We start from the raw sequence: 13,060 nt of genomic DNA, 5'->3' as shown, positions 1-13,060 counted from the left end.
CCTCTCCCCAAACTCATGCCACTGGTTTAGCCAATGTTGCTATGTCAGGCTGTTCATAATGCCCAATTATCAGAGCAAAGTTGAGAAAGCACTACAAAGCCAGTGTGTACTCTTTTCGGTGAAAGAAGTATTTTAAAATTGAAAGAATTGCACACTTCAGATTTAACACTCACTCATCCATTAACATGCCATTTCTTGTTTATTCGTGCTCCTCAGTGTATTTATTTGAGATTTCTGTTTGCATGAGAAATTGTTAGATAAAGAAAAGTATGATAAGAAGACTGAAAATGTGTTCATTCTAATGTATGGCAGTCTGATTATTTGATTTTTTGATATGAAATCTTTATAAATGCAGATGCAATGCTTTATACACACCTTTATTTATAGGGAATGGATGGACCAATTGGCGCTCCTGGTCCTGCAGGTCCAAAGGGAGATATAGTAAGTTTTTATTTTGGGTTTAGTTGTTGGTTGTCATTGTCTTACCTAGGTAATGGTCTCAAGTGCAATTATTAGGGTAGAAACTGTGTTGTAAATTAGGTGGTATTAATATGAATTACAAAATACAAATACTACTACCGGCTAGTTCTTGATTTTAGTTTTTTTTGTTTTATCCCTAGGAAATCTTTCTTAATTCAATATAATAATAATAATTCAAGTATTCAAAATAAAAATAATTCAATATATTTGTTTAAGCTCATGATTTCAAATGGTCCACACTTGGAAACCTGATGACCCTCAGACAACAATTTTCACATGTTTCTATAGGAAGTTTAAGGTAATACTATACACTAGATTTGTTTTAAAAAAGGCTGTGTTCAATGTACCTGTCACAGGGTGAGAAAGGTGATGTTGGTGATCCTGGACCCAGAGGACCATATGGATTACCTGTAAGTACTCCTAAAAAATTATTTTACATCTTAAAGCACTCAAAAAATATTTTAGCCTTTTTCTTGTTTTTTTTTTTTTGTTTTTTTTTTGTTTGTTTTTTTATTATTGTTTTGTTTTTTAAGATTTACGCATTTCAATTTCATAACAAAATTCCATCAAATTGAATTGTGTATTTAACAAATGTAAATGAATATATGTTTTTTTTTTTTTTTTTTTATTATTATTATTTTGTTAAAGATTGCACAGTTAATTTGATGGAAGTGTTATAAAATTGAAACTCGTAAGTCTTAAAATAGTGAGGGATAGTTCACCCAAAAATGTATATGTGGCCTTCATTTTCTCATCCTCATCTTGTTTCAAACCATGTAGGACTTTCTTTTTTGCTTGTAACACAAAAACAAATATTTACAGGGTTATCAGGAATTTTCAAAAATAGGGAATTCCAGACATGGAAAAGTTACTGAAATTAGTTTTATCTTAAAAAGTCATGCAAATATCTATTGTGAATATAATATTTTGTTGTGCATTGCTTTTAAACATTTCATTGGCTAAAAATAACTCTTTTAAGAGTGTGAATATCATGGAAATGAATTGGTCAAAAAGTGTATTTAGCAGACAGTGGATGGGGACCAGGGACCACCCTGGACACTATTCAACCTTGAATGGAAAAGAGCAGACATTCATTTAAAAGCAAATTTTCATTTTTGGGTAAATTATCCTTTTAATATTTAAAAGTTGGTAAAAACGCTAGGTATTTTGACCATTTAATTATAATCAAATCGTTCGATATTCCAGTCACATAATAATTTAAGATTTTTTCTCTTATATATTTTCATACATCTCTTATATATTTTCTTCTTTTTTAAGGGAGCTGCTGGAACTCCTGGAATGGATGTGAGTTGTCCGTCAGAATGTTCTGTTTGTGTGTTGACTTGTCTTATTGTTTCATGGGTCACTCCCTGCTATTTTTCTCCCCTCTAGTAGCTGCCTATAATGTTAGTGAAGTTCTTTACCCCTGGACCAATGAGCCTCTGGGCTTGTGTATTTACTTCTAGTTGTATTTTTGCAGGGGTTACCGGGCTTAAAGGGAGACAAGGGAGAAGAGGGGGAAAGAGGAGAAAAGGTGATTGTGATAGATGTTGTGAAATACAGTAGGGAATTAACTTTTCACTCTCTTTATTGATTAGATCTGATGTCAATGGACAATTACAGAGTAGCTCAGGAAGGAATAGAGTCCTTCATATGGACTTAATATGGGCCACTTATATTTACCATATTGTCTGCTACAATTTTAATATATTGCTATTTATATATGTGCTTTTTATTTTCAACTGAAACACACTGTAATCAAACCATCATGGCTAAGTATTTGTATTTCATCATTCAGAGTTTCATTTCACACAGCATTTTACATCTCATAATCGTAAGAAACGAAAAAAAAAAAATCATTCTTTGTTAAGTGTATCGTCAAGTGTACATGTTATTTCTTACTCCAACAAGAAATACAAAGTCCATTGACAACAGGCAGTAGCGTTTGAACTCTATTGGCTTCTTTTCTTGCATGATTTATTTCATTTCATCTAACTGTTACGTAGACTGACTCTGTGCCACTTTGTTTAGTTATATATGTTATGGAATGTACCTGTGCAATAAGCTGGGTAATTCAATGCAATGGCATTTGTAAATTATTGTCATGTTATTCTTCTAAGAATTTCCTAGCTCATTCATTATTTTGGTGCTGTCTGAGCAATTAATGAAATCTCATTCCAGACAGTAGTCATTTAAAGGAAGGTTAGCTTTGATTTAATTTGTTCATAAGACATTAAACGTGTGTCTTACTTATTTAGACAATAATTAACATGACACTTACAGTAAGCTTGAGATCTATTTTACAGTCAACTAAATTTTATTATATACTGAGTTTATATACAGTCCTTCATTCCCCCAGAAAGTTGTGTCCCTTCCTTTTAAATATTTGTGTGCATGCAACTTGAGCATTACATCAAATTTTTTTTTGCCATGTAATGAATTGCAAAAGTTGTCACTTCCATTTATTATACCAGTCATCCATTCTGCCTAAACATTTGTTTTTGTTCATTAACTTCATCATGTAAAATTCAAAACCAACATGAACCCTTGTATTGTCAAATGGTTGAGCCGTTTGTGTATTATGTATTAGCCATGCATTATGTATAATTCATTCTAATAAGTTAACCTGAGGAGTTTAATTTATTGACATGCAGGGAATGTTGAACTGGTTTGTGTTGTTTTGACTTGAAGAAAGGGATACAGTTGCTCTGGCTGTGTAATTTTAATGTGTGTGTGTGTGGGGGGGGGTCCTCCCTGCTTCTCTTTCTCTTCCCTTGTGCCCTGTGAAACTGATGTTCACCCTGCTTCCTATATCAGTAATAGACCTTCTCTCATTCTACTTCCTCCTATCTGGTATTCCCATCTAACTGTTCCTGTCCCTCAAAGCCTCCCACATAATCTTCCCTTTTCTAATAACCCTTTTCGATCAAGTCTCCATTGTGGATTGCTTGAATATATAGGTAAACTTTTTTTCCTACATGGCATAATTTACTATTTCATTCATATTGTGAAAAACACATTTAGGAAATAAGACTTTTGTCTGCAGAATATACAGTGCAGTTCAAAAGTCCACTTGTGAATAAACAGTTAATAAACCAGTAGTAAAAATGCTTCTATTTTGCATTTATCTAATTGAATAAAACATTTTCATTACAAATTATATTATAAGCATAACAATTAGTGAAAGTGAAATTTTTGTGGTAAACTTATTTACATGAATTTCTTAGTGTTTTATTCATCCCCCTTTGGCTTTAATGACAAGTTTGTGCAAACGTTTTTGCAATTTAGGAATGTTCCAAAGAGTATCTTGTGTACTTAAATGGAAGCCAGGAAATCTAACCTTTTGTACAAAGGTTTTGGTCAATGACACAAATGTGCTTAGTGGTTAAGAAATATTGCACAATCTTAAATATTTCTTCTTAATTTTATTTAAAAAATTTATTTTATGAGATTTCAGACTTTTGGACTCCACTGTATTATTTTGCAGTTGTAAATTACATGCATTAAAAAGAACTCAGGGTGCTCTCAAAAACTGTACAAATCTTTTCTGATCAAATATATTCTGCAGCTGACCGAACCATTGTGTCCACAGGGGGAGAAGGGAAAGAAAGGCAAAAAGGGGCCTAAGGGGGAGAAAGGAGAACAGGGTGCCCCTGGATTAGATGCACCCTGCCCATTGGTATGTCCCAGCTGAGAGCTGGAAAACTGTCCAGTGACGGATAACAGCGGACCCTCAAGGGAAGAGTTGTCCCGTGGTCAAAGTGGCAACCTACCTCATCCTTGACTTCTGGAATAAAAAAGTAATATTTTAGTCCTGGTACTTCCTTTTCATCCTGGACCTTATTGAATTTCTAAACCTTGCAAACTAAACCAGTTTATCAGGACAAATTGGTAAACAGTCTGAGTTTAAACGCTTTTCACATCAAGGGAGGGTGGTTACACATGGTTGCTAAGAAACCACTGGGCAACTCCTCTCTGCCCTGTGCCGTGCCCTCGATGAGAGGCCGGAAGGGCGCCTGCAGCCTCTATCCCAGTAACACTCCCAGTTCCCTTTCTATGACACAGGGTTTCCGGGGCTTTAAGGGTGAAAAGGGCGAGCCAGGTCAGCCTGGCCTGGATGGGCTGGATGCCCCGTGCCAATTGGTACAGTATCCTCTTTTCCTACCTCTCGCATGCATGCTGCCTCCTCCGCGGCCACACCACTGATCAGCTCTCATACAGCTTAAACTTTAACCTCCATGCATGGTTTATGAATGGTGGAGCAGGGCTTATCTCATTGCCTTTTCACCTGCAACATGTACTCCATGGCCGGCTTAACACAGGTAAACTCATTTCCACATGCAACTGCTCTCAACATCATAACAGAACTGAGCACAGCGCATGCAAATATCCATTTATTCCGTTATAAAAAGAGATCTTCCTTTTTTGTAGATCTAATATTTACTAGCCACTTTGTCATGCAGCATATAGGCACGAAAATGCTGCATTGTTTCATAATAGCTCCAACAGCAGCACAGTGATTTTCTCTCATAGTTGAAGATCATTAATGGAATAGTTCACCCAAAAATGAAAATTCTGTCAACATTTAGGCAGAATGTTGGCCTCAGTCACCATTCACTTTCATTGTAAGAAAAAAAGATGCTTTGAAAGTAAATGGTGACTGAGGCTAACATTCTGCCTAACATCTCCTTTTCTGTTCCACGGAAGACCGAAAGTCAGATGGGTCTGGAACATGAGGAGGATGAGTAAAAGATGTCAGAATTTACATTTTTGAGTGAACTCTCTCTTCTTCTAATCTTGTTCTAGTTTCCCAGAGTGAAAAACAAAATAGCATTTGATATACTTTTTCTGCCTATAAAATAATATTTGTTCATCTTAGATTAAATAACCATACTAACTAACCCTGGATTCATATAATGATCCGTCTTGTGTCATACTAAAGTTATTTAGTGCAGTGTCAGCATGAGTCTCTCTCCTCCAACTTTTAACCCACCCCTTTTCCTTCTCATACTGTATATCTGTTCCAATTGGGCACTCCATGCAATGAAGAGAGAAGAAATTCAGCCTTCAAATCCTGTCTTGAAACACCTTAATTAAATAACTTTATTCATTTTGACTATTTCTTGTGTTATGTCTGATTAAATTCTGATTTTATGTTATTATCAAAAGCAACGTTTTAAAGTTATACATTAACATTAATAATATAGTAGACCTTCATCCTTAACCAGAACTTTCATTTTAATGGGCTTGTTCACCTGAAAATTAAAATTCTGTCATCATTTACTCACCCTGATGTTATTCCAAACCCATATGACTTTCTCTTTTCCGTGGAACACAAAAGGAGATCTTAGGCAGAATATAAGGGACCAACAGCCTCTCACAGTCACCATTCACTTTCATTGCATCTTTTTATTTTTCACTCTGTGAAAGTGAATGGTGAATGAGACTGACATTCTGCATAACATCTTCTTCTTTTTCTCTCTCTCTCCCCTTTTCTCGCCAATTTGGAATGCCCAATTCAAAATGCACTCTAAGTCCTCGTGGTGGCATAGTGACTGGCCTCAATCCGGGTGGCAGAGGATGAATCTCAGTTGCCTCCGCGTCTGAGACAGTCGATCCTCGCATCTTATCACGTGGCTTGTTGAGCGCATTACCGCGGAGACATAGCATGTGTGGAGTCTTCAGGCTATTCTCTGCAGCATCCACGCACAACTCACCGCGTGCCCCACCGAGAGTGAGAACCACATTATAGCGACCACGAGGAGGTTACCCCATGTGACTCTACCCTCCCTAGCAACTGGGCCAATTTGGTTGCTTAGGAGACCTGGCTGGAGTCACACAGCACGCCCTGGATTCGAACTCATGACTCTAGGGGTGGTAGTCAGCGTCTTTACTCGCTGAGCTACCCATGCCCCTAACATCTTCTTTTATGATTCATGGAATAAAGAAAGTCATGTGTGTTTGGAAAGACAAGAGGTAGAGTATTTATGAATCAGCAAGCATGTTCCTCATTACCATGCCTGGTTTGTTTTGACATAAATCAATACATGAAAGTGTGTATTCTTTGGGTTTTTATTACTTGATGATTATGTAATATTGTATTTGCATGCACAATTGATGGACACATTATCACAGTCTCATAAAAAACATGAATAATTTTTAACACATCATTATGGTTAGCCACTTTTTTGGCCACATTCCTGCTAATGCTTTCAGTGTGTTTGAACATAATACTTCAAAAGCCTTGTTAAAGCTGATGTATGTAACTTTTTCTGTGTTAAAATTATTTCTCCTATCCAAGCTTAATATGCAGAGACAGCTATTAGTAAGCCATTCATAGATACGTTTTCTTGAAAACTGTAAGCACTGTCTTTCTGTGGCATTTAAATATTTATCTGTTTGTTTAGAGTGACCCGCTTAGACCCGCCCCAACAACATGACTCAACCAATGGCATATTCAGAAAGCTGTTTTCCAAAACAAAATTTATTTTTACAATTCCGTTTGGTGGCGTGAGTGTTGCAGTAATTACATACTTCAGCTTTAAACCTCAATATATTGATTTATTGAGAAAATTATACAAAGATAACACAGAAAAGCAATTAAACGTTACCTACAACTTCAAACCAGTACTGTAAGAAATTTACTGACACAGCATACTTCCCTTTTCTTTTTTTTCTCTCCACAACAGGGTCCAGATGGACTTCCGATGCCAGGCTGTTGGCAGAAGGTATGTTCAGAGAGAGTGCCTTAAAAAATGCTTTAGATATTTACTTATCTCATAGTTCACCCAAAAATGAAAATTCTCTCATCATTTACTCACCCTCATGCTATCCCAGCTGTGTATGACTTTCTCCTGCAGAACACAAATGAAGATTTTTAGAAGAATATCTCAGCTCTGCAGGCCCTTACAATACAAGTCAATGGGTACCAAAAGTTTGAAGTTCTAAATGCGCATAAAGACAGCATAAAAGTAATCCATAAGACTCCAGTGGTTAAATCCACGTCTTCAGCAGCGATATGATAATTGTGGGTTTTATTTTACTATCAATCTCCACTTTCAATTTCACATTCTTCTTATTTTGCTTTTGGTGATTTGCATGCTTTGTGCATATCGCCACCTACTGGGCAGGGAGGAGAATTTATAGTAAAAAAAAAATTTTTAAAAAACGACTTCAATATTTCTCACCCACACCTATCATATCGCTTATGAAGACATAGATTTAACCACTGGAGTCTTATGGATTACTTTTATGCTGCCTTTATGTCCATTTTTTTAGCTTAAAAATGTTGGTACCCATTAATTTGCATTGAATGAGCCTACAGAGCTGAAATATTCTTTTAAAAATCATAATTTGCCTTCTGCAGAATAAAGTCATCTGGGATGGCATGGAAGTAATTTCATTATTGGGCGAACTTTTCCTTTAAAAGTCAATAAGGAGTGGTTAAACATAAAAGATCAAGAGCTTTTCACAGCTTTGGCAAAGTTCATGTTATTCTTTCATATTTAAGCCATTGAGTGGTGACTCAAATCCTCTGGCTCATGAAACACTGGGTTTACCTTTGCTCTGTATCTTACAACCTCGTCTTTGTGTTTCCTTTGCAGTGATCACTCTAACTCTAAACGCATGGAGTTTGTAAATAACGCCTCACTTTTTTCTTCTTTTTTTTTTTGTATTTATATATTTTTTTTATTCCAAAAAATTATCAAGTGAATTAAATGTAAATGAGAGTTGTAGATGTGTGTATACATGGGGAAAAAATGAAGCTCACACGTAGCTGCTTCCTCTCACACCCGTGTGGTTATGGCAACGTGTTGTGTTGCATTCACATCAGCACTGTGGAATTTAAACACTTGACCAGCAAGAGACTTGTATTCATGAGGACATGACTGCCTGGCTTTGCATGGCCACTGGAATGAGAGTGATATCAAAACAGACTAACAGGGTAAATGGAAAAGCTGAAAGGAGAAGCTGGAGGAGGCGGCGACTGTGGGATCTCGAGAGGATCTTGGTGTACTTAGTGTGTTCATCTATACATCCATCTCCACACCATTACTACTAGCTCAAAAGACTAAAGACTCCATCCACACACCCCAAAACAAGCATGACGGCGACTTAAAGTTATATGTACTGTATGCATATCACTTTGTTGTGTGGCCAAAAAGTGAATGGCTTCAAATCACTAGCTGCCTGTCAGTCTTTGTCACTTTGAATCAAAAAGATGTGTTCCCCTTAAGGGGGTTTAATTTTTCTTTTGTTTTCTTCACTTTATAAAGGGTGTCACGCCTTGGCTGGTGGCTTGAGAAAGTGATTCTTGGGAAAAGTGACATTGCTGGTTTTCTTTATTTTAAAGAGGTCAGTGTGTGATCTGGCTCTCAGGGCCCTGCCCTTTAGTAAGAGTGACAACATACAGACTCACATTATCGGAAGGACAGAAAATGGATCCATTGTACTGTCTACGGCCACTCCTGAGTACGCTAGGCAATTGAGAGTTTTTACAGATGTGTGAAACTCAGAAATCCTTCAGGTGGGAAGGTGTAAGTGATGTGGAGGAATTTGCTATGTTCATCCCTCCACCAGCAAAGCCATCTTTGTTAACTCTTCAGTGTGGTTCTTTTTGTAGCATTGTCTTTTTGTAGAGAATGTCATTCTGCTTAACGACTCCTTTTGTGATCCGTGAACAATCCCTCTAAGATGTGTGTTAATATTTTGATTTGCTCTTTATGTGTATTACAGCCTTTGATGCCTGAATTAATTTGTTATTCATTCCTTTGTTGGAAACAGTTACATCCTTTCTATGATTTGAGTTGTAAATATGGCATTTCAGTGTGTTCTTTTCAGTTTTGCAGCTACGAAAGGCTCATCAGTGCTGTTTATGAATTGTAGGAGCTTAACTGTCAAAAGTGTTAAATATGTTACATTCTAAACAGCTTCAGTAGGACTTGGGAGTGTCAAAGGGACTGTGAGAATGTTTTGCCCTTCAATCAATGTAAGTCAGTATAATTAATTACAATGTTAATGAATGAACAAGGTGCAAACATACAGCAGTTGTAGCAGGGCTTTATTCTTTAGAAATGAGTATAATTAAATAGCTTTTAACAGATACATCAGCCAGCACCTCTACAGTACATTCCAGAGTCCATCCACTTTTATCATTATGTGCTTTTATTATTACAACTTTAAAATAGTTCATTACTTTGTAATGAGACTACTTTACAAAGCATGCATGCTTGCAACATTACTGTTTTAATGTTTGAGGAGATAGGATTAAGGTTTCTTTAAACTTCTGATGGGCATTTAAGATAACCACAATGCAGATACGTTTGGTAGCTTGGTTTTGTATGTACTGTACTGGGGAGATTATTTTCTTTTTACTTTTATCTGCTATTTTATATACTGCAACACTTGTTTTATTGTTAAGATAGCAGACTGGTTTATAAACAGGCATTCCTTGTAACATGAGGCATTGAAAGACCTTCACCATACAGTACTTCTGTTTGTGCTCACATGTGATTTCAGCCAAGATCAACATGTGATTATTGTACAGTAGGTGCTTTTTTTTGGGCTTGTTTTTATTGTTCTTTTTTGCCAACATTTTCCATTAGTTAGTTTATAAAGATATCACTGAAGTGAATATTAAGTGGGGAATACTGGTAAAAATGTGATTAGATCCGGACTGAGTTGAAGGAATAAGTGTTATTGACATGTAACAATGTAATGTAAAAGTATATGCAACAAATGTAACAGTCTCTGCCCTACTTCTTTCTTTCTTTCTTTGTCTCCATCTCTAGTTGCATTGAATGTAGATTAATATATGTATAGTGGACTATGAGTGTGCAGTTAAATATTTGTTAATTTGATTAAAAAGTGCAATTTATATTTCTCTTTTATGTACTGATGTAATGTGCACCATATACAAATGCAACTTGATGTCAGCTACTCAGCAGTATTATATGTAATATATGAGAATATATTTTAACTCACTTTAATTCACTTTCATGTTGGAACTGGTGAGAGCAGCATACGGTTACAAACAAGACTGAAAACAGTAATAACTAAGCTGTATTTTGCAAATATTTGATTTCAAACTGTCTAACTGTTAAATTGCATGCATACCAGTCACATTTCTTTTAATTTCTCTATAAGCCATTTGTAGGCGTTTTCATGATCATGATTTCATTCAAGTTTTTGTCAATTTATTGTTATTTTTTCAACAACAATATCTTTTACAGGCGTTCTTGAAGGGAATTTTGTCTTTTATGTATATACAGAGGGCATGGGAGCCAAATGTGTCTTTAATTTTTTTTTCTTTCAAGATTTGCAAGACTTTCAACAGTGGTGGTGCTGAACTAAACATTTCCTTGTTTTACTTTTTTCCTCTTTTTTCTTTCTGTAATTAAAATACATTTATTACAGAAAATTCCATTGCTTTATTTTCCTAAACTTTGTAAGTTATGACAATCTATGATTTTATAACACATATGTTTGTACAATGTTGTGCTTGTTTCATTGTTGTAACATGTAGGCTACTTATTTTTCCAACCGATTTTATTGAAAAATATTAAAACAAGACAAGATTCATGCCTCCTCCTCAAGACACTACAAAAAAAAAAAAAAAAAAAAAACAACAACAACAACAACAACAAGAATAACAGCAGCAACTATTGTGTCTTAGGGGTTATATGGACAAAGGTTTAAACATTTATTGTGCATAATTTAAACATTTATTTACATAATTTAAACATTTATTTACATCATTTGATCAGGTTTTGTTGTGGTAAACATTGTGAATATGGTATAGCCCACAGTGGTCAAATTATCATCTCATTTTGGCCAATATTTTTGTTGTGAAATTGTTTTCCATTTTTTATTTTATTTTTTATTCTGTCTCTGTTGATTCTTTAATTGCTTTGTTTTTGTTTTTACTTCATGTGTTGTTGTTTTGTCTTTTAAACAAAAATATTGTTTGGGATTTGCTACATGATTGTTCATTGTTGTTTGTGTCCATTAAATGGCTCTGGACACTTAATTATGTGACAATAATGTTGGAGCTAAATAAATATTGTTTTCTTCAGTTGTTACATTATTGACCTCTTTATTCTCAACCAAATCATTGATTCAGAATGCAGAAACTCAAACTAGTAATTGAGCTGATTTGACTTGGTGTTTATCAGGGTCTGTCCCACCAACCAAATTCACCTCCCTCCACCGCGGTAAAGTTAGTTTGACGTTTGACATTCGTTAGATATTCGGTTTCTCTTACCCGCGCTCTCTTCAGTCGACACTCTTACAAAAATGTCATTAGCACACTTGATTTAAAGGGAGTACAACTATACTATATGGGCATAAAAATTGGATTCAGAACAGTCAACGCTGTGGTGTGGCTGCAAAATTATGCCTGAAATGCTCCGATACGCTTTGACGCCCTAGCAGATGTAAGGGACCGTCTGAAAACTCCACCCACTACGCTAAAACGTAAGAGATGTTCACTCATTCATTCCATTGACTGCAAGTTATACATGGAAAAAAAAAAAAAAAAAAACGGTAAAATACATTTTCACATTCAGAATGTTCTAATAACTTCCCAGAGGATATATGGATTTACTACAGGTGAGACTATTGCAGTATCATCAATTACATAAGTACAGTAATCAATTATTTTAGAAAAAAAATCACTAAAATTCACCAAAATTATATTTTTTCATTCTAAAGGTTGTAGTGACTTCCCAGAGGATAGACAGACTTCATGCAGGTGCGATTATTACAGTATTTATAACAATATGAGTACAATAATGAATTATTTTAGAAAAAAAAAATAAATAGTTGTGCTTTTCCACCTCCACCCACATAATTATAGTGCTGGTGTCTTTTTTCCCCTATGAATTTATACTCTGCCTGTTATTTAGCTTTTTGCGAGATCATCATGTGTTAGATCATCTGCTTTCTGTCTGTCTCTGCTATTTGTTCAGGGAGTTTTGTATGTTCATTGTGTGTCTCTAAATTAAGGCTTTTTTCATCTGGTTTTCTGCCTCCTTGCCTGTTGCGACCAATGCTATTTTACGTTTTTCTTGCCCTGATTTAATGAATTTGCACTCTGATTGGACTTTCACTATAAATTCAGTTCTGTTCTCTCTGCTTTACCCATGAATGGCTGGGCAGTGAGAACCTAGAAAAGAAGCATACAATGAAATTATTACTTCAAATGAAAGTAAAATTGATACACTTGATGCAAATGGTCCTGACTGAAACAACCATTAAAACCGTTGTATCCCTTAAAATCAGATGTCCTACTTATTTGTTACTGGGAATTATCACAGTAATATTATTGTCATGTTTTAATGTGTTTTAAACATTTTCCACCATGTTTATTAGTTCTGTCTCTTCATTGGTCTATGTTTATGTTATCAGTTCTGTTTTATCATTTGTTCTTGTTTCATTGCCTTGTTATCATGTTCATTAGTTTAGTCTCGTCATTGGTTGTCTCTGTCATGTGGTTACCCATATTCATGTATTTAAGCCCTCATGTTTGCTATTGTCTTTTGTCAAGTATTGTTTTGGTGTAACGTTGTCAATTTGCTTA

The 13,060-nt window shown here is 35.4% G+C and overlaps 1 protein-coding gene across 1 annotated transcript in view; it reads left to right on the top strand.

Annotated features, from left to right (window-relative positions):
• LOC127446652 (collagen alpha-1(XXV) chain) overlaps positions 1-11,554 on the top strand; it is a 256,471-nt gene extending 244,917 nt beyond the window's left edge. Inside the window, exons 30-36 of the mRNA XM_051707759.1 lie at positions 388-441; positions 837-890; positions 1,759-1,785; positions 1,961-2,014; positions 4,546-4,623; positions 7,170-7,208; positions 8,757-11,554. Of these exons, the coding sequence (XP_051563719.1) occupies positions 388-441; positions 837-890; positions 1,759-1,785; positions 1,961-2,014; positions 4,546-4,623; positions 7,170-7,208; positions 8,757-8,783 (333 nt within the window). The 3' untranslated portion in view covers positions 8,784-11,554. The remainder of the gene's footprint in view (positions 1-387; positions 442-836; positions 891-1,758; positions 1,786-1,960; positions 2,015-4,545; positions 4,624-7,169; positions 7,209-8,756) is intronic.
• Positions 11,555-13,060: the final 1,506 nt, after the last annotated feature.

Source organism: Myxocyprinus asiaticus, chromosome 1 (genome assembly GCF_019703515.2).
Source record: "Myxocyprinus asiaticus isolate MX2 ecotype Aquarium Trade chromosome 1, UBuf_Myxa_2, whole genome shotgun sequence".
Classification (NCBI taxonomy): domain Eukaryota; kingdom Metazoa; phylum Chordata; class Actinopteri; order Cypriniformes; family Catostomidae; genus Myxocyprinus; species Myxocyprinus asiaticus.
Note: the sequence above shows the minus strand (reverse complement) of the source record. Positions and strands in the feature narration are given on the sequence as shown.